This window comes from Rhinopithecus roxellana, chromosome 4 (assembly GCF_007565055.1).
Source record: "Rhinopithecus roxellana isolate Shanxi Qingling chromosome 4, ASM756505v1, whole genome shotgun sequence".
Classification (NCBI taxonomy): Eukaryota; Metazoa; Chordata; class Mammalia; order Primates; family Cercopithecidae; genus Rhinopithecus; species Rhinopithecus roxellana.
This window is the reverse complement of record NC_044552.1, coordinates 151075030-151096309: the sequence shown is the minus strand read 5'-3', so window position 1 is coordinate 151096309 and position 21280 is coordinate 151075030. Positions and strand designations below refer to the sequence as shown.

Here is a 21280-nt window from a genome sequence, read left to right as displayed (position 1 = left end):
GCACCTGTGCACCTGTCACCTTAGTTCATAGTTGAGTGAGGATGGAGGACGGAGGTTGGAGATTTGGAGAGAGTGGAGAAAGTGTGAAATCTTTCTATAACAAAGGAAGGCGAGAGGGGACTGTGGAAACCCGGGGGTTGTTGGGCAGTTTTAAAGGCACCCTTGAGGTTAGTGGTCATGACTTTAAGGGGAGTTCTTCAGCATGGCTGTTTGTGGCTTCTGTAAACAATATTTAATCTGAGAGATGGCACTTATTTGCTAGTAAACTCCTGTATTGTCCCTTGGCTGCATGTCTGGGTGATGGAAAAGGGCTTCTGAAAAAAATCACAATGCAGAGGTCAATTTAGTTTATAAGATTATCAAACAGAATTCTAAAGAGAGGTGAGCTGATTTCTTATACCCTGGCTGTGCTGATTGTGGTTGATCTGTAGTTTGCACTCCCTTGGTATACTTTATGGTTTTGAATTTTTAAAGTCTATATTCTTGATTTCCAGCCACTGTGCATATAAAGTATCTTTAAGTTGCTTTTGTTTCAGTGGCAGAATAAAAGTGTTTAGTGGCAGAACATAAGTGCACCGATTAACTGTCTTTGCTTCTTGCTAGGAGGAATGAGCCTAGGAAGCAACCAGGAAGCCTGGCCTCGCTCTCGGATGCACCCCCCTTAAAAAGTGGACTCAGCTCCCTCGCAGGAGCCCCTTCCTTAAAAGACTCTGAGAGTAAGTACCCAAAGATGTGGGCTTGAATACTCGGGATACTTTTTGTCTAATTAAGCACTATATGATTATTGTTGATTTTTTTTTTTCCAGGAAAATCACTGAAATAACCTATAATTTTATCACTCGGAAATCTTTCCTGTTAATATTTTGTTACTTCTAATGTGGTCATATTTTATATGTTGTTTTGTATTCTGCCCCTTCCTATACCTGCATACCATTGGAATACTTTTTAGTTGATTTTTTAGCTGATTTGTATTATCTATAGAAATATAATTTTTAAATCATCTCTCCTTTTTTGGACATTTACAGTGACTTGAGTCGGATTTGCTTTCAATTAATTTTTAAAAATTTGTTCAGTGATACCACAGTAAGTATCATAAAATGTTAAATAAAAAACTATTCTGCAGATCATTTTCAGGAAGAATGACCTGACATGTCATTATAAATGCAGCAGAGCTAAAGAGCACTGATTACATGTGGAATAGTCTAGCTCTGGCACCAGTTACTTTCCCATCTCTCCCCACACACAGTGATAGGAATTTAAAAAGCATAGCTCTAAACAGGTAGGATGGGCAGAGGTCCTTTGGAAACCCATAGTAAATGTTGTATTTAATTAGCATAGTGTTTCAGAGCACGTGTACCTCTTTTGGAAAGTTTCCAAAAGTAGATTCACTAGGAATTTGCAGGATGAGTTTTGCATAATTGTCCTTCCGAATCTTTTTGTATTGCTCGATATACTGTGGGACTTCCTAGGGCACATAAGACAGCCGACCTGTTGCTTCTCTTAAACCAGCCGTGTATTTATAAGGTTCGTATCCCTTCCCATTTGCTTCTTTCCTGTGGTTACTGCCACCTTTAAGAAAGGAATCCAGGATATCATGAACGTGTCATTCTGACACTGATTAGAGAATGATCATTTAGAGAGGACGTTGAGAACGAAGGACCAAAAACCAGTGAGGATTGTCACTTTAGTAAATGAAATAGCAGTTGCATTGAGGAAAAATTTAGAAGTTCAAAGGAAAAATAAAATTCATGAAAATAATTAACAGTAGTCTATGAATTCATACCTAACAGGGCTGTTTATGGAAAGTGATGTCTTATAATTAGACAAAAATATTTTTTGGTGGTTGTGTTCCAATAAAGTAGTATTGTTTGTGGTTTAAAAAGGGTTGTAGCCGGGCGCAGTGGCTCACGCCTTTAATCCCAGCACTTTGGGAGGCCAAGGCAGGTGGATCACAAGGTCAGGAGTTTGAAACCAGCCTATCTAACATAGGGAAACCCTGTCTCTACTAAAAATACAAAAATTAGTCAGGTGTGGTAGCACGCGCCTGTAGTCCCAGCTACTCGGGAGGTTGAGGCGGGAGAATCGCTTGAACCTGGGAGGCGGAGGTTGCAGTGAGCCGAGGCTGCGCCATTGCACTCCAGCCTGAGTGACAGAGTGAGACTCCGTCTCAAAAAAAGGGTTGTAATGCATAGTTTAAGCATCATTAATCACAGTTTATTTTTTCCTTAGTTTTAGGTTATTATGCTCCTGTCATATAGAAGCCCTCTTATTGAACAACAACAAACATTGATGTGGTTTAGAGACTGTTGTATTCTAAAAGTCACTCTAATGCTAAAATTTTCTCCTGTTCACAGGTAAAAGGGGAAATACAGTTTTGAAAGATCTGAAATTGATCAGTGATAAAATTGGATCACTTGGATTAGGTAACTAGATTTCCAGTTTTTGTGTTGATCGTTTTAAAGTGATTATTTTTAGTACGGTAAGGTTGTAAAAGAAGTGACTCAGTCTGCCTACGCTGAACACCATCCTGCCGCTGCTTATTCAGCAGGTGTTTGAATGGCTTTTACGTGTTCAGGATTACACCCTATGCGAGAGATGGCTACAGCAATAGCCATCATGTCCTCATGAACCTCTGTCTTCATGGAGTTTGAATTCTGGTCAGGAATATGAACATTAAATGGGCATCTACAGATATTTGAGTATAAAAGGGTCAGTATATATTTGTATGGAAATGGCTAGTAGGTTACCTTTGTCCAGTCTTGGCATTCAGGGAAGACCTTTTATAAGAAGTGACTTCTGTGCAGAAGCTTCATGGTTAAGTAGATGTATAAGAGAGAAGGGAAGATATTTCAGTTCAGATAGAAAAATTTGTGCAGAGGCAGAGCCATTTGCTAGATGCTGGTAGTACATGGTCCAGGCCTCGGAGAATTCAGTCTAATGGGGAAACAGACTTACTGAAAGAAAAATTGTGAGATGTGTTCAGTTCTGTTCTATGGAGCAGAAGTTGGTAAGCCTGCCATGTAAGTACATTCATTCCTATGGAAGTAAGAGTGTCAGTGTGAACATTACTGAGCCCTGGACAATATGCTGAGAGCACAGTTCTCGTTGAGTGTTCTGTTCTGTATAAGACTGTAGCAGGGTGACAGGCATACTTTAGGCAAACTCATTTATGTAAAGGCAAACTTGCTGACCTGAAGGAATCGGTGCAGCCAGGTTCTCAATGGCCACTTCCTATGCTCTCTGTGGATGTGCTGGCATCGCTTCCTGGTCTGTAATCACTCACACATGGAAGCATTGAAAGACAGCTGCACAGGCAGGTTGAGGAGAAAGAAAACTGTGTCCCATGTGCTTTTAAAACCCAGCCCTGTCGGAGGGGCAGCTCCAAGAATGCCCTTCCCTCTTCTGGAGAGACATTTTGGATAGTGCAAAGAACTTGGGTTTGGAGTTGGATGGAAGTGACATCTCAGATGTGGCACTGATTGATGGGTAGCGTAGGGAGATAAACTAAACTGCTACTTCCTCATCTGTTAAGTGGAACTGGTAACATCTGCCTTGTTTTAAAGAGTAAATAGGATTTAAATATCTCTTCATACGTAAATTAAAGTACAGTGCCTGGCATGGTAGGTGCCTAGTAAATGTTAGTTTTCTTTTTATGTTACTTTGTTCCCCCATTTGCAGAAGAGTAAGTGTTCCCTGAGCCGCCTGGATTCTTGTTCACACAGTGCCCTGGAGTCCTGGTAACTGAGTTGCTGGTTGTGCTGCCCTCTGCTCTTTGTGCGTCCTGGTTGCTGGCTGGCCAGCTAGGTGGGCCTGCCCCCTTTCCCTCCCTTGTGCTTTTCCTGTCAGCTGTGGTTGTGGTTGCCATTAGATGTTCTTTTCCACTCGACCTCAATGGCTAACTGCCACTGGAGACTTTACTCCTGATCTCTGCACCGTGATGGCTGCCCTGTCCCCTTTGTGTTGTTTTTTTCACTTTTATGGTGTTTCACTCTGTTGCCAAACCTTTTAGCTTTTTTCTCTTGACTGCTCTGTTCTCTTACCAAAGTGAGGGTTTTCCCGCCTGTTTCTGAGTGGGGAGCTGCTGAGAATTCTCATCCTTAGAAGGGAATGTGGTTGCTGGGGCTGCAGAGTTGCTGGGTACAGGCAGGAGGGTGGTGTGCTCCTTCACTTCACTCTCTCGGGACTTAGGCTTACCTCGGGTTGGAATTGGGGTGGTTATGCAGGTGAGAACTACCAGTTCACTAGCTGGATGTTTGTCATTTAGCTAGGCATTAGGATTCAGTAGAAATAAAGATTTATTTAGTTTTGCAACAATGTTGTGTTCTGTCTGGGTTTTTCACATTTTAAATATACAGTACTCTAGGTATTTTGAGTAATACATAGAGAGATGCTAGTGGACTAGCCTAGGATAATAATGATGTTAGTGATAAGTGCCTGGTGCTGTACTAAGGAATTATTTTATTTAATTCATATCCTATGAGGTAGGTTTTATTACTATCTCCATTTTTACAGATGAAGAATCTAGGTTAAGTAACTTGCCCACGGTCATGCTGCTTTTAGAGTCCTGCTGCATCACACAGAGCCCTCACCATTGTGTTTTACTGCCTGTATGTTATTTAGACAGTACTGAAATAATCGTTTCAATGGGAACATAAATTCTGAGTTCCAAAGAAATAATCTACAAATAAAGCTTTAGAGCACAATCTATTTTAGTTTGGCAGACAAATATTAATTAAAAGTGCCCAAATGGAGTGTTTATAGATAGGTACTTTGTATGTTTAAAGCAAGAGTTACTAAACTTTTTCTGTAAAGGGCCAAATAGTCTATGTTTTAGGCTTTGCTGACGGCAGGTACTGTGTCTCATATGGTCTTTTTTTTTTTTTTTTTTTAAACAATCTTTAAAAATGTGAAAGCCATTCTTAGTTTACAGGCTGAAAAAAAGCAGGTCATCAGCCAGAGGCAAGAATGAAAGTAAGGAAAGCAGAAGGCTGTCAGGAAGTCCGGGCCAAAGATAACTGGGGTAAGGGCAGATAAGACAGAGGGTATGGGATGGGGAGGAGAGACTGTCAAAAAATGAAGAAAACAAGAATCCTTGGCCTGAGGTCCAAAATTTGCTGACCCTTAAAGTAATGTAGTACAGGTTGAGTATCCCTTAACGCAAATGCTTGGGACCAGAAGTGTTTCGGAATCTGGATTTTTTTGGATTTTGAAATGTTTGCGTTTTTGTTACCAGATGAGCCTCCCAAATCCGAAAATCTGAAAGTCTGAAATGCTCCCATGAGCAGTTTCTTTGAGCATCACATTGGCACTCAGAAAGTTTTGGATTTCATTCAAGTTTGGATTTCAAATTTTTGCATTTGGGATGCTCAACCTATATGTATTCTGTTAATCATTTTGACACTGGCTTAAATTATTGTTAATACTAAACAATACATAACCAAGAAGTCAGAATCTAATGTGTTATAGCACATTATGCAGTAAATACCTTGTGTTTTGAATTGACTACAAATGCTAGCAGGTGGGGAATCCAGTTAGCTTCCTTTAAATCCACATTGCAGCCACAGCTGTCCTCGCTGTCTCAGCGCGGTGTCCACCTCTGCTCTCCTCACTGGCCTTCATACATAGGAACACCATGATGGGTCCTTGCAGGCTGACATTTTAGTAGCTGCCACTGCTGGTTTTATTTAGCACTTGCAAACCAGCCACATACGCAGTTTGTTTAATCAGATTTCCACCTCTCCTGCTCAGCCCTGACAGTGCCTAGTTTGCCCTGACAGTGCCTAGTTTCTGTCAAGCACTTGCAGCCCTTTAACCTTTGAGGCTAAGTGAGGCTCTCAAGAGCTAATGAGAGGAGAGGAAGCTGGAAACGTCCCTCCTGACTGCTTATGGTCAGGGATTTGCAGTTCATTACTGGGCAAGGTTTGAGTGTAGCAGTAACAAGGATTCATGTTTACTTTGTTTGCTGATATTCTTCCCACCCCGTATCATCTACCCATCTGTCTTATCTGTGGGACACCTGCCTTGACCCAAGCCTTTACCCCTGTTATCTTTGACCTGGACTTTCTGACTGCCTTCTGCTTTCCGTACTTTCATTGTCCTGTAAGCACATTTCTTCTTGCGGTGGTAAGATTATCTCCGGGAAAAGAGAAGTGAGATAGTGCTTCCCTGGACTTTGTCACTCCTGTCTTTCCCCACCCCACCCCAGACGAGCTTCCCTTTGTATCCAGGCTAAGATCCTTATTGCGACCAGCCAAGCTCTCATGATCTGGCTTCTGCCAACCCCTCTGATCACGACTCCTTTTTTCTCCCTCCACCCATTCTGTTCCCCAAATTCATTGTTTTATGGTTGTGTGACTCCCTTACTGGTGGTTTTAAAAATTTTTTTGAGACGGTATTTTAAAAATTTAAAAATAAAATAAATGTTTAATTTTTGGGTAGATCTTGCAATGCCAGGCTGGTCTCAAACTCCTGAGTGCAAGTGATCCTCCCGCCTTGGCCTCCTAAGTAGCTGGATTACAGATGTGCGTCACTGCTCTGGGCTGCACTGGTGGTTTTTCAAACCACCGCACCCTTCCCCACCTCAGGGCCTGTCACATGTTTCCTTTTCTTGGAACACACTGTCCCCAATAATTTGTACCTCTGCAACCTAGGTTTCCACTCAGTTGCATCCTTGGAGTTCTTCCCAATTGCACTAGCAGTATTTGGTTTGTTCCGCTGTTTCTCTTCACTAGAGTGTTTGCTCCTTGAGATCTGAGATACCATCTTAGTCATTGCTATACCTCTAGGGGACCTAGTCATCACTCATCTGCTTGATAAATTAATCATAAGATTTGACCATAAGAGAATTACCTTGTCTAACTGTCTGGACAGAGCTTGAATCCCCTCAGCAGTCCGACTGATTTAGAGACAGTCCAGCCTTACCTGAGGGAGGATCGAGGACAAGGCCCACAGGATCTTTGAACGGCTCTCTGTCACGCCAGGTCTTCTTTTGTGATCCACATCTTCTGCATGTGGCTGTACATAATTCCCGGGTCTTTCGTAGGCCATCCATTCACATTTTAAGTTGGCTCTCCTGTGCCTCCAAGTCTGCTTTGAGGCTGACAACGCTTTTTCCTTATCTAGCCCTCAGAAGTCCTGGGAGGGAAGGGCTGCTGATCTGCAAATTTGTCCTTTATAGCCTTAAGTTGATCTGAAGGTGCCCTCTCTATCAAAGGCTTGTGGTGCACTTTGAGAAACTGGTAACACTGCCTCACCATTCACCATCCCACCTTCATTCAGTTGCCTTTTATTAAGATCTTACTGTGGACCAAGGTCTCTGTTAAGCACACCATGTACCTGAATCCTTGTGTTAACTCTGATTGGTGTGGCTTTGGCTGTATGTCAGAGCTGAGGACATGGCCAAGAAAAGGCACCTTACATTCTCAGGTGGCAGAGCTGTTGAGTGGCAGCTGAGCCCTGCTCTGTCTGACTGAAGGTGCCCTTTTTGCTGTGCTCCGTGGCCTCTTCACACTTCGTGTTTTTAACTTTTATAACGAAACCATTAGCATGTTGAAAACTCTCAGTAGTTCCTCTAGTACCTAGAGGGGATTGATGATGACTAGCTATTGCTATATGCCATTAAGTCAAGGGACCTTATTAATCGTGAGCGTGCCCCATGTTAATTGCCTTAGAGTACCTGGAGTAAAGATGAGGTGTTAACCACATTTTATAGTCACTTGTAACAGTTTATTATTTCTTAGGTATTTCATTTGTCATTTGTCTTCATATTATATATGCTAAAAATGTTATTTCTAGTCCAGGACTTTTTAAATGATGCAATATAATTAATTTTTTTAAAGGAAATATGTGTTTAATGGTAGGTAAATTGTGATGTGTATTAGATATAACATATCTTTTCTTAAACTTATCAGGAACTGGAGAAGACGATGACTATGTGGATGATTTTAACAGGTAAGAAAAACTATTGGGCAAATATATACATATTTGTAAACAATTTTCAAACACAAACCAGACAAAATTACATTTGGTGCTTATTTTAGTGTATTTGATTCTGTTGTTCATATTGATTGAAGGTGAAGAAAAGATAGTTAATCCAAAATTAAATATTTGACTTTAGAGCATGTTTTTGATTTTACATTAGAATGTAGACACATTATGTTCAGGAAACTTGGTGGTAAGAATGAGATGAAGAGAAACATTGAAGAATTAATTGAGAAGTCATTTAGAAGCAGTACAGTTGCCATGTCATAAGTGCTGAATTTCTCTTCCTTCCATACCTTTTTGTGGCAGGAATTGTCTCCATTTGACTTACAATAATGACGCTCTCAAATTAGGTTTTTGATTCAGATCACATTTCTTTTTTTTTTTTTTTTTTTTTTGAGACGGAGTCTCGCTCTGTCGCCCAGGCTGGAGTGCAGTGGCGCGATCTCGGCTCACTGCAAGCTCCACCTCCCGGGTTCCCGCCATTCTCCCGCCTCAGCCTCCCAGTAGCTGGGACTACAGGCGCCCACCACCGCACCCGGCTAGTTTTTTGTATTTTTAGTAGAGACGGGGTTTCACCGTGTTAGCCAGGAGGGTCTCGATCTCCTGACCTCGTGATCCACCCGCCTCGGCCTCCCAAAGTGCTGGGATTACAGGCTTGAGCCACCGCGCCCGGCCTCAGATCACATTTCTTAATATGTGGTCTGCCCTAGTAAGATTGCCATTCTTTTTTTTTTTTTTTTTTTGAGACAGAGTCTCACTCTGTTGCCCAGGCTGGAGTGCAGTGGCGCAATCTGGGCTCACTGCAACCTCCTTCTCCCGGGTTCAAGCCATTCTCCTGCCTCAGCTTCCCATGTAGCTGGGATTATAGGTACGTGCCACTACGCCTGGCTAATTTTTGTATTTTTAGTAGAGACAGGGTTTTGCCATGTTGGCCAGGCTGGTCTTGAACTCCTGACCTCAAGTGATCCACCCACCTGGGTCTCCCAAAGTGCTGGAATTACAGACAAGAGCCACCATGCCCGTTGATTCCTTTCTTATACACAGAAATATAATACGTAATGTAGAAGTAATATTTGTTGTGGATATGATTCGAAATTTTAAATTAGATGCCTGAGAATTTTATTTAGTTGACAGATTATCTTTCCAATTGGAAGTCTGTATTTTTTATAATTTATTATACAGTTTTTGAGAAAGAGCATGATGTAGTAGATGAAATTGTAAAAATCTGGGTTGGTTTCTTTCTTGCTATTGTGACCAAAGTCACTGCTTTGAACCTTCGTCTCCTCATCTGTTACATTGACTTGACTGCTGCTGCCCTTGCCACATTATTTTAAGGGTCAAGCAAGACATTATGTATGAAATTAATTATAGTTAATGTTATATTTTACTTAAAGGATGAAAAGAAATATCTGAATGTTTAAAGAATGGTAGTTAATCTCTTTAAATGTTTATTTTAAGAGTTCTTATTTTTTTTTCCCCTCCTGAAATTAGTACCAGCCATCGCTCAGAGAAAAGTGAGATAAGTATTGGTGAAGAGATTGAAGAAGACCTTTCTGTGGAAATAGATGACATCAATACCAGTGATAAGGTGTGGTGTTCTGCATTTCCCATAGAGTGCTTTTTTTTTTAAACCTATTTGTTGATTTACTGTAAAACTTCAAAAATTCATACTAATTAGTAGAAAAACAGTTGAAAATTATGAAAAGTCATGACACAGTCCTGGCTCGAGTTTATAAAGAATGTCTTTGATGAATGTGTAAGATTGGTTTTGGTTGTCACTTCCTTTGGTACCCAAGTCTCGCTGCTGAAATACCTGAGGATTATTCCTGGGGCACTGGAATTGCTGTGGATTAAGAGGGATCAGGGTGGGTCAGGCCTAGTGAGAATTAACCACCTGGTATCATAGATGGAAGTCGGTATAGGGTACTGTGATCACAGGATGAAGCTGAGCCTGGAGTGCAGAGAGTGTGGTCATCTTGGCCAGTTGCAACATCTGAATATGCGAGCCACGCTGGGCTAAAAACCACAGGAGACAAGACAGTAGACCATAAAGTTATGAGTCCGTATTTGAGATCCAAACTTGACCTTTTTATGTAGGCAGAGAACAGAAGATCCTTCGATGGTGATCTGTAGCACTGCAGAGTCACCTGTCAGCACCCACATCAAGCTGTCCCCAGCTCAGATGAGTTTATCAGTCAGGTCAGAGGTTGCCATGGCTGGGAGGGGACTTGCTTTCCAGAACGAGGTGGGATTCTCTAAGCATTGTGATCGTCACACAGGGAGAAGGCCTTTGAGAGAGGTAGCGTTTACAATGCAACCACACAATCTAAGTCAGCAACATCCATGTTTGCATTCTTATTCTTTCATATATTTTCTTAGTTAAGCTTTAACCTTTGACCCTCAGTTTCTTTACTTGTAAGATGGAAGTATTAATACCTATGTGATAGGATTATTTTGAAGGTTAAATGATAATATGTAAAACACTTCTCTAATTCCTGATGTATTATACCCTTATAATTATAAATTTAGCTTTCTCTTTTCACCCTGCGTCATCCTGAAGAGGCCTGAAAAATGTTACTTTAAAGTTATACCAAAGAAACTATAGAAGAATTTTTTAAATGTGAGGTAGAGGACTCGAATAAATGACTGTTAAACTAGGATTTGTGAAATGATGTGGGTTGAAGAGGAGGCGTGGCATCCCTTTGCCATTGAAGGCCTTGGATGGCGTCCAGGAGTCTGGGCTTTGTTAGGCTGCTTCTCACTGGGTCCTACTCACTGGGTTTAGCATATCAATGTTCTTAGGAATTTTCACTTAAAAGCTTAAATTTAGATAATTTTGCCATTTATTAGCAGCCTTTTACATAGAATGGACTTTGACAGTCAGTGTACTTCATCAGGAAGCATTTTCTAAAGCCTTCTGTGCAGAGAATTGATACTGGGCACTTGGGGAACACAAAAGCATTTGTGTTCTTTGCAGTAAGAATACAGCAATTTGGTCACCTTTCAGCCAAGGTGACCAAAACCAGTGTCCATTAAGCACCTACTATTTAGAAAGCACAGGGCTGGGGATATGGGGGTGTGAGGAAGGAGATAGCTCAGTGGAATGGGTAAGTTCTGTAAGTTCATCACATCTGGGTTTGAGTCCTGGAGCTGCTACTTACCACTCACAAATTTGGCCAAGTTGTTTAACTTTTGGGTCCTTGGGTCTCACATCTATTTTGCAAGAGAGATGGTGGTTGTGAAAATTAGAGATAAACGTGTAAAGCATATAGCTCAGTGCTTAGCAGAATAGGCATTCAATAAATAGTATCTAATACTATTATTGATTATGGTCACAATAGACATTTCTGTCGTAGGCACAGATACAGACTTCTCCCCTCAAATTTATGCAGGATCAGAGAGAGAAAAGCCATGTACACAAACAGGAAAATCAAGTTTTATAGTGACACTTTTTATAGTAATCACTTTTTATAGTGACAAGTGCCATAAAATGCCAGTCATTCATGGGCCGTGAAAATTCAGAAGCAGGAACTAATATTTGATCGGGATTTTGAAAGATGACTCTGACTTGGTTCTGTGAGGGCTGAGGAGGAACATGGTAAGCGCCATGAGAACAGAAGGGAGATCCGGGGACGTGTCTGTGCCGCCCTGACGCAGAGCTTCACTGGAGGGTGCTGTGTGAAGAGACAGAATGTTGGGAGGAGCAGGGTTGTTAGAAGGTGACTTTGAACCTGAGGCCCTGGGGAGGGTAGTCTCTGCACGGGAGCCAGCATGAACAAAGACATAGGCAGACGTTGGAGGAAGAGGGCCACACGTTTGTAAGGGACAGAACATAAGTGTGCATCCCAGGTTTCTGTTAATGCACAGCAATCTAATTCAGCAAACGTCAACATTTACACTTCATAAAACTTTTTAAAATCTTACAAAAAATTCCTGTCGATTTGTATGAAGCTTGCTATCACAGGGATCCTTTATTTCCCTTTCAAGACTCAAAATGTACCTTTTAGATATTTTTATTTTGTGATATAAAATCTATTTTTATAGTTTTGAACTGAGTTGCCCACTTTAAGTTCTTATTCTAAAACTGAGGCATGAAAGCCGCCTTTATTAGTTTTGTTTTTTTTTTTTTTTTTTTGAGACAGAGTCTCACTCTGTTGCCTAGGCTAGAGTGCAATGCCTGGATCTTGGCTCACTTCAGCCTCTGCCTCCTGGGATCAAGCAATTCTACCTTAGCCTTCTGAGTAGCTAGGACTACAGGCATATACCACCACGCCTGGCTAATTTTTGTATTTTTAGTAGAGATGGGGTTTCACCCATGTTAGCCAGGCTGGTCTCAAACTCCTGGCCTCATGTGATCCCCCTGCCTTGGCCTCTCAGAGTGCTGAGATTACAGGTGTGAGTCACCGCACCTGGCGGAAAGGCTTTATTAAATAGCCATTTATTTCTAGTTAGCTTTTGTTCATTCAGTTTTCTTTCTTGGTAACTACTTTAAATGAAGCTGTTCTTCTTGGAAGATTCTGGTTGTTGCTGTGGTCTTTTCTTTGCCTTAAAGCAAAACTAAATTAATGACCTCCAATAACTGAATTATCTAGATTAAGATCCTTTTCAATCCACGATTTTTCCTGTATTCACTCTTGTCTGTAGTTTAGCATTCGTGTGAATACAACACTCAGTTACTTTGTAAACGAAATGGAATACCTTACTGATTTCACTCTGTAATAATGATGGGAGGAGAAAATACAGTTCCAAGGTATCAGAGTCTGTTTTATAATCTGTCTGCAAGCTTTTCTGACCCTTCAGTTTTTGTGTAAACTGAATTTGAATTGAATGCATAAGAACTGTAGTTAAGATTCCTAGTAATTTTCTTTGTGAGATAGTTTTACAGCAAGACTATGTTTGGACCAAGAGGAAGGGCAAGGACTTATTTGTTGAAAAGGGTTTTACTTATAACTTAAATTTCTGAATATCTGAAGAATAACAAAATGAGAGGATATGTGGGGGGCAGATTAACAGACAAAAGCATCTCACAGTATATCAGGATGGAACTGTGGCATCTCTACAAGATGTTCTTATTCTTGTGTGTTACTATCTGGCCCAGGTGTTGGCACACTTGTTCTCTAAAAGGCCACAGAGTGAATATTTTAGGCTTTGCAGGCCATAACTACTCCACCCTGCCATTGTAGGGATAGGACAGCCATAGATGATGCCTAAGAGTGTGGCTGTGGCTGTCCCCTGGTCTGTCACCACAATTGATGAGTCTAGGTGGGACTGGAAAGGTTGGGTTCTGTCCTTGCTCAGCTGTCAGTGGGACCTGCCCAGCTGTATGTTCAATATTCTGGAGCCTGTATCCTCACCCTTACTGAAGTAAGGTTTTTCCTTACTTAAGAAATAATGTTTTCTCAGCCTGCATTATGCTTAAATAGCTATTAATATTTCCTTTCTCCATCATCATAAGTTGTTTATAAAATGAATAGGTATAAGTTGGCTAATAGGTTAACTTTCTAGTTTACAAGTAGTTTAAACAGAAATAAAAATCAGTCATTTCTTACAACACTTTGTGAACCCGGGGCTGGGAGTCTGAGACTCCATGGGCCGTCCTGTCTGCCCTTCTGTTTTCACTTCAGCCTCCAAAAGGACTCGTGATCTGGCTTCAGGTGGCACAGTGTTAAAGTGTGTCACACTATATCGAGCTTGATGTTAGAAACTTAATGTTCTGTACCATCATATGAAAACATAAGAAGGGGTAGTTTCCAAAGTATATATTTTAGTAACTTTTTGTGAAATTTAATGTGAGTAAATTATGGTTTTAGAGTTAGCAATTCATAGAGTGATACTGTGAACAGAATCATACATTGGGACTATGCTCAGGTAAAGAAGTTTAATACAATTTTTCACTAATTTGTTTCTTAGATTAAATTGGAATAATGTCTAAGATGTGTTTTATTTTAAATTTTCACTTGAAATATTTGAGAGTAATCATAAAACATTGAACCCAAACGACTGTACTAACTTATTAGACATGATTTTAGGCAAATCACTTCTCAACACAGGTTTAAATATGAGTTGGTTTATGAAGTATAAAGTAATACTTTAATTACAGCAACAGTTTTTTTAATTTTTAGTTTTTTATTTCTTACTTCCATAGGTTTTGGGGGAACAGGTGGTGTTTGGTTGCATGAATAAGTTCTTGAATGGTGATTCATGAGATTTGGGTGCACCCATCACCCTAGCAGTATACATTGGGCCCAATCTGAGCCTTTTATCCCTAACCCTCCTCCCACTCTTTCCCTGGAGTCCCCAAAGTCCATTGTATCATTCTTATGCCATTACATCCTCATAACTTAGCTCCTGCTTGTACATGAGAAAATGTGATGTTTGGTTTTCCATTTCTGAGTTACTTCACTTAGAATAATGGTCTCCAATTCCATCCAGGTTGCTGCAAATTCCATTATTTTGTTACTTTTTTGTTTTTTGAGTCAGAGTCTCGCTCTGTCACCCAAGCTGGAGTACAACGGCATAATTTTGGCTCACTCCAACCTCTGCCTCCCGGGTTCAAGCGATTCTCCCATGTTGAAGCGATTCTCCTGCCTCAGCCTCCCAACTAGCTGGGACTACAGGCACATGCTATATCGTCCGGCTAATTTTTGTATTTTTGTAGGTACAGGGTTTCACCATGTTGCCCAGGCTGGTCTTGAACTCCTGACCTCAGGTGATCTGCCTGCCTCAGCTTCCCAAAGTGTTGGGATTGCAGGCGTGATCTACCGCACCTGGCCTATTTGTTCCTTTTTATGGCTGAGTAGTATTCCATCGTGTGTATATACCACAATGTCTTTATCTTCACTTGTTGATCGATGGGCATTTGGGCTGGTTTCATGTTTTTGCAATTGCGAATTGTGCTGCTGTAAACATGCGTGTGCAAGTATCTTTTTCTTTTTTTTTTTTTTTGAGGCGGAGTCTCGCTCTGTCGCCCGGACTGGAGTGCAGTGGCCAGATCTCAGCTCACTGCAAGCTCCGCCTCCCGAGTTTACGCCATTCTCCTGCCTCAGCCTCCCGAGTAGCTGGGACTACAGGCGCCCGCCACTTCGCCCGGCTAGTTTTTGTATTTTTAGTAGAGACGGGGTTTCACCGTGTTAGCCAGGATGGTCTCGATCTCCTGACCTCGTGATCCGCCCGTCTCGGCCTCCCAAAGTGCTGGGATTACAGGCTTGAGCCACCGCGCCCGGCCATCTTTTTCATATGACTTATTTTCTTCTGGGTAGCTACCCAGTAGTGGGAATGGTGGATCAAACGGTAGTTCTACTTTTAGTTCTTTAAGGAATCTCCACACTGTTTTCCATAATGGTTGTACTAGTTTACATTCCCACCAACAGTGTAAAAGTGTTCCCTTTTCACCGCATCCTCACCAACATTTATATTATTTTTCGATTTTTTGATTATGGCCATTCTTGCAGGAGTAAGGTGGTATCTCATTGTGGTTTAGATTTTTTAAAATAACTTAAGACTACTCACATTCTGACACTTAATTCTTTTCTTTCTTTTGAACAACAAAGCTTGATGACCTCACACAAGACCTGACTGTATCCCAGCTCAGTGATGTTGCGGATTATCTGGAAGATGTTGCATAGTCATGAAGAAGGAAGTATTCTCATCAACAAGGACAGACGACTGACCGGTTCCATTTTTTTTTTTCCCCCAGACAATCACTCAGCTGGAATGTCTGCTCTCTATTGGTGCCTTGCATTTCAAAAACACTGCAGATATTTTTTAAAAGTAATTTTCATTTTACTAAACAAAATACTTCCTATTTGAGCCCATGTGTGGAAGATTTAATATTCTTAATTTAACTGTACATTTCTTTATGGAAATTGATTATCTACACAGTTTCTTTACAGGGAAGGAACCCATGAAAACATCAGTGTTAAGAGCATGATGAAAGGTGTCAATAAAACCGTAGGATCGCACAACCCTTTGTGTGTGTGGCTGCTGGTACGTGTGGTCTTTGAAAACCTTGGCTTTAGCCCTCTGGAATCAGAGCTTACCCACCATAGTATATTTTGATATTAGGTGGTTCTACACATAGTTGGCAAAATGACTTGGTAAAATTGTAATACTGAAGTACATTAGTATAAGTTAAATTTGATGTGTCAACTTTATTTTGTATTTCCTTCCATTTGGAAGGTTTGTTAGACCATTAAGGTTATATTAAAGTACTCTTGTCTGTGCTATTTAGTTTTGCTTGTTTTAAAGAAATCTAGAAGTGGTTATGAGTTTTAATTCATAGAATTGTCAATAACAGATAACATTTGCAATTGTCATTCCTTCTGTTGTCCATGTAAGCAGCTTTAGTCGTAGGTTCTCTTCATTATAATTTATTATTTGTAAAGATTCTTTGAAACATATTCAGTACCAAAATGCATCTGAAACCATTAAGCAGTGCTTTTATTTCAGATCTGTAAGTTAATTGTATTAAAATCCAAATTGGAATGAAATAGTAGTAATGGCCTAAGACCATGTTCAGTTTGACAAGCTTTATATACTGTACATAATTTCATAATTTCATTGTAATCCTTAAAAATAGAGCCAATAATAGAATTTCCGCAGTCTCATTTATACGGTTAAAGCATTATTGCTATTATGTAGGTCACGGACATTTATAATACCAAAATATTTCAAAATGTGCAAGTAGAAAAAACAGTAGAAAGTGATGCATGCATATTTATATATAAGTAAAGCTAGGATTATGCTGTTTTTGCACTTTATAATTTCAGTTAATTTGCAACTTTTTACTACAAGTTACCTTTATTAGTAAAAGGAGAAATTAGACCTAATTCATTGATCTCGGTAAGTGAGCAGACTGCATGACTTGTGCAATGCCAGTTTCTCATTTCATATTAGCCTAAATATTATAGAAATTACTCCTTGGGCTCTAACATGTAGAGAAAATGAAAATGTAAGGATTGAGGCTGTGTAACAGAATCTGGCTTTTTAAATTTTAAGTGAAACTGAGCTGTAAACATCAAGAGGAAGTAGGACATAAACTGGGCTGGTACAGCCTGGAAGCCCTGTGTATTTCTGCCCTCTGTCTGTGAGCTGCTATCTCAGTCTCCTTCAGCTCTTCATGTCTTAGTAAACAGCACCATGTGCAGATGTAATCTTGTTGCAGTCCCCCAGTGTGGTTGTTATAAAATGCATTTCTTTGTAAGTCATCTCTGTAAACAGTCACTTTCTAAAAGCACTATAGTTCTGGCCCTCTGGAATCTGGATCACATGTATGATTTATTTTTAATATTTGATAGGAACTAGGTTTCAGTGAAATGATTTGAAAGCATAGCAGGATGTGGCTTTTTAAATTTATGAAACTGTCGAACAGTAGCAACTGAAATTTGTCACTTTTCTGTTACCCAGAGAATCAGACCTTTTGATAATATTTGGGAGGGTAAGAGAAAAATGCCAAATATGAAACTTTTTTGTCAGCACTACATACATCTTTTTTTTGCGGGGGGCGGGTGGTACGGAGTCTCACTCTGTCACTCAGCCTAGAGTGCAGTGGTGTGATCTCGGCTCACTGCAACCTCCGCCTCCCGGGTTCAAGTGATTCTCCTGCCTCAGCCTCCTGAGTAACTGGGATTACAGCTGTATACCACCACGCCCGGCTAATTTTTGTATTTTTAGTAGAGATGGGGTTTCACCATTTCGATCAGACTGGTCTCGAACTCCTGACCTTGTGATCCTCCTGCCTTGGCCTCCCAAAGTGCTGGGATTACAGGCATGAGCCACCGTGCCAGGCCAGCACTACATCCATTTTATTGAATAATTTTAAATGACTTCAAGTTCAACTATGAAAAAGCTTTCTTTTCACATGTACTTTTTGATTATGTATTACCAACTTATTAAACTTGAAGATGTGAAGTGACAAGTTTTGCATGTGATGAGTGTTTTCTGTTAATAAATATTGAAATATTAACCCATGAAATACATTTTTATGGTAACCTTTGTTTTACAGTGGAGTTTTTTAAATGCTAGGTCTTTTACTGATAACTACAAATGAATAAAAAGCATTTATTCTCTCTTTGTTGATATTCAGTTGTGCTTTTATACTTTATGTTGGATAACAACCTGTGGGCAGTTGTGTAGATGCCACCATTAGTCCCTGCCTCATGCTTGCCCACAGCTCTTCCTCCCCTCCTCTCTTCCCTCTCCTGCCCATGCACCAGAGCTGGGCCAGCCCGCTGCCACACAGCCTCTGCACCTGAGCTTGCCAAAGCCCTTCCTGCCTCAAGATGTGATATTTGCCCCTCCTTGTCTGGAATGTCCTTCCCCTAGAACTGCATGAAGCTGGTTTGTTTTGGTCTCATGTTCAAAGAAGCTTCCAGACCTAAGGGAGATGTCCATTCTCCTCCCTGTCCCTGCCCCCCCCCCCACTTGCATTTACCCCTTTTATTTTATTCATCTCAGCATACTCGGAAATGGTCTTGCTTATTATGTGTTTATTATTATTATTATTAACTATGAGCTCATGAGAACAGGGATTTTCTTTTAAACCGCTGTGTACCTGGCACAACATTTGTCCCCTAGTATGAGCTTGGTACCTTTGGGGCTGTAAACAGGCTTGAGCACTGACATGGGGCCTGGAGAATGTGGTTTCTGGCTAGGCAGCTGGGAGAATCTACACAATCGGGGGGGAAAGCTGTCCTTACCCTAAACCTGGAGAGACCCTTAGGTTCAAGTCTGCAGCAAGGGGATCTGGTTCAGGAGAAGGCTGTCCTGTGAATTTGCCCCACCCACCAGGCTCAGCTGGAGCAGGGCCTCTGAAGGGGGTACCCTCTGTGCAGTTCTGCTGTGGTGGTGGTTCATGAAGGACATGGGAAAGGGGCAGGAGAGGAGAGGCAGCTCTTCCTGGAGAAAAATGCACCCAGCCCAAGTTGGAGCCCTCCTGTGGCATAGGGTAGGGAGGGATTCCCCATCAGTTCTCTGTCCATGCGTGCTAATCTCACCCCTGCCCTCCGAGCAGTCCATGCTCCCAATGTCCCTGTTCTTTTTTCTTTTTTTTTTTTTTTGAGGTGGAGTTTCGTTCTTGTTGCCCAGGCTGGAGTGCCATGGCATGATCTCGGCTCACTGCAACCTCCGTCTCCTGGGTTCAACTGATTCTTCTGCCTCAGCCTCCTGAATAGCTGGGATTACAGGTGCCTGCCACCATGCCCAGCTAAATTTTTTATTTTTTTTGTAGAGACAGGATTTCGCCTTGTTGGCCAGGCTGGTCTCAAACTCCTGACCTCAGGTGATCCACCCGCCTCAGCCTCCCAAAGTGCTGGGAATACAGGTGTGAGCCACGGCGCCCAGCCTAGTCGCCCTGCTCTAGGAAGGGCAGCTACCTTTGTGAGTTGTCCTAATGCTGCATTCAGAGTTGCACACGTTCAACAAGGATATCGGACATTTAAGGAAAGTGAATAGCATGTCACGAAAGACAGATGAACACATAACTGATCTTGAAGAAAATGTAATTAGGGAACACGGTAATTCAAGAACAAAAACCTGTGAAGCACTGAATGTGTCCCCCAAATGTGTATGTCGAAACCTAATCCCACATAGGATGGAATCAGGTGGGGCCTCTGGAAGTTGATGAGGTCACTAGTGCCCTTATAGGAGGCCCTGGAGAGCTGCTTTGCCCCTTCCAGCATGTGAGGGCACAGTGAGGAGGTGTTGCTGATGAGGAAACAGGCCCTCCTAGATGCTGAACCCGCTGGTGCCTTGACCTTGGACTTCCAGCTATCTGAGCTGTGAGTACTACACTTCCATTCTTTATAAATTATCCAGTCCAAGGTACTTTAAGAACCTGAATGGATTCAGACAAACCTGATTATGCCACTCCGAGATTTGAGGTAACATTTGAACCTAAAAGAGGCTGTATGAAAGAGGTTATAATTAAAACGATCTTTGACTTAAAAATTGTTGGCCTAAGATAATTCAGTAGCAGGGCTAAATAATGGGATGATTCAAAATCAGTAACCTCAAAGGCAATTTCAAAAGAAATCTCTATGTTTAGCAAGAAGACCAAGATGACAAGATCAGCCAAGAGACTTGTCCAGAGGACCTCCAGGCTGACAAAGTTTCCCCGAGGAAGTCAGATCGGAAAAGTGTCCTCAGGTTCAAGGAAACCTGGGTGTGCACTGGGTAAATAAGAGTGGCAGACAGAAGGAAACAGCAAGGCCTCTGAGGTAGGAGGGACAGTGTTTTTGAATGTGAAATGTATGCCCTGATACATGTTTTCAAAAATGAATCTTGCTGCCCTTAGAAAATGAACCCCCAAACAAGGTAAGATCGAGCTGCCCCCCGCATGTGTCATTGGACTTTGTGTTGTGGCCCTGCCTGTGGCAACGTGTGCTCTGCTACAGACCAGGGACGAGGGGCGAGTTCCTAACTCCTACCCTGCTTGTAGCACACGCTGTGCTTGGCCATGTCTCTGCCTGCTAGTGTAACAGCTGCATCGGGCAAGGTTTGCCCTCTGCACACCACACCTGCTTCCCAAGAACCGGGGAACAGGAGAGGGCCTGAGCTTAGTGGGCCGGGTCGAGGCAGGAGCGTGGAGGAGCATGGACGGTGGCATGCAGAGGCCAGTCATTCTGCAGTTTTCGCTGGAGGTTTGCTTTTGGTAGTTTATAGAATCATCAGATTTGATGATGAAACTTTTTTCCATAAATGTTTAATTTTCAGACACTTGCATTTTTTTCTTTCTTTTTGAGACTGAGTCACTCTGTTGCTCAGGCTGGAGTGCAGTGGTACCATCTCAGCTCACTGCAACTGCCTCTTGGGTTCAAGCGATTCTCCTGCCTCAGCCTCCCAAGTAGCTGGGATCACAGGTGTGTTTCACCAAGACCAGTTAATTTTTTGTATTTTTAGTAGACACGGGATTTCACCATGTTGGACAGGCTGGTCTTCAACTCCTGACCTAAGGTGATCCGCCACCCCCCCACCCCCAGCCTCCCAAAGTGCTGGGATTACAGGCATGCATGAGCCACCGCACCCAGCCCTGTATTTTCTTTAAAAACCAGTTTTGGCATGTTTCATTGGATATGTATCTTACATATCCAAGACTATTGGATATGTATCTTAATCATACTTTGTTTGAAATCCTTTGTGCTTTATAAAGCACTAGTAGCTTTCTGAAAGGAAGATTTTTAATGAATAAGTTCCCTTTTCACTTAAAACACTGAACATTGTTCCCCCATCCTTCTCAGTCCACGTGGTATGTGTCTTTTGATCCTTTTTATCTGACTTAAGTTTTAAATTTTGATAGAAC

At 41.5% G+C, this 21280-nt stretch overlaps 1 protein-coding gene across 4 annotated transcripts in view; it reads left to right on the top strand.

Annotated features, from left to right (window-relative positions):
- FGFR1OP (FGFR1 oncogene partner) overlaps positions 1-18050 on the top strand; it is a 45714-nt gene extending 27664 nt beyond the window's left edge. For 2 of the 4 annotated variants that reach the window (XM_010356576.2, XM_010356578.2), the window contains 5 exons: positions 604-716; positions 2355-2423; positions 7911-7950; positions 9475-9571; positions 15534-17423. In XM_010356576.2, the coding sequence (XP_010354878.1) occupies positions 604-716; positions 2355-2423; positions 7911-7950; positions 9475-9571; positions 15534-15608 (394 nt within the window). In that variant the 3' untranslated portion in view covers positions 15609-17423. Of the gene's footprint in view, positions 1-603; positions 717-2354; positions 2424-7910; positions 7951-9474; positions 9572-15533 lie in introns of all 4 variants that reach the window. The other 2 variants (XM_030928597.1, XM_010356577.2) reach the window with 2 other exon arrangements.
- Positions 18051-21280: the final 3230 nt, after the last annotated feature.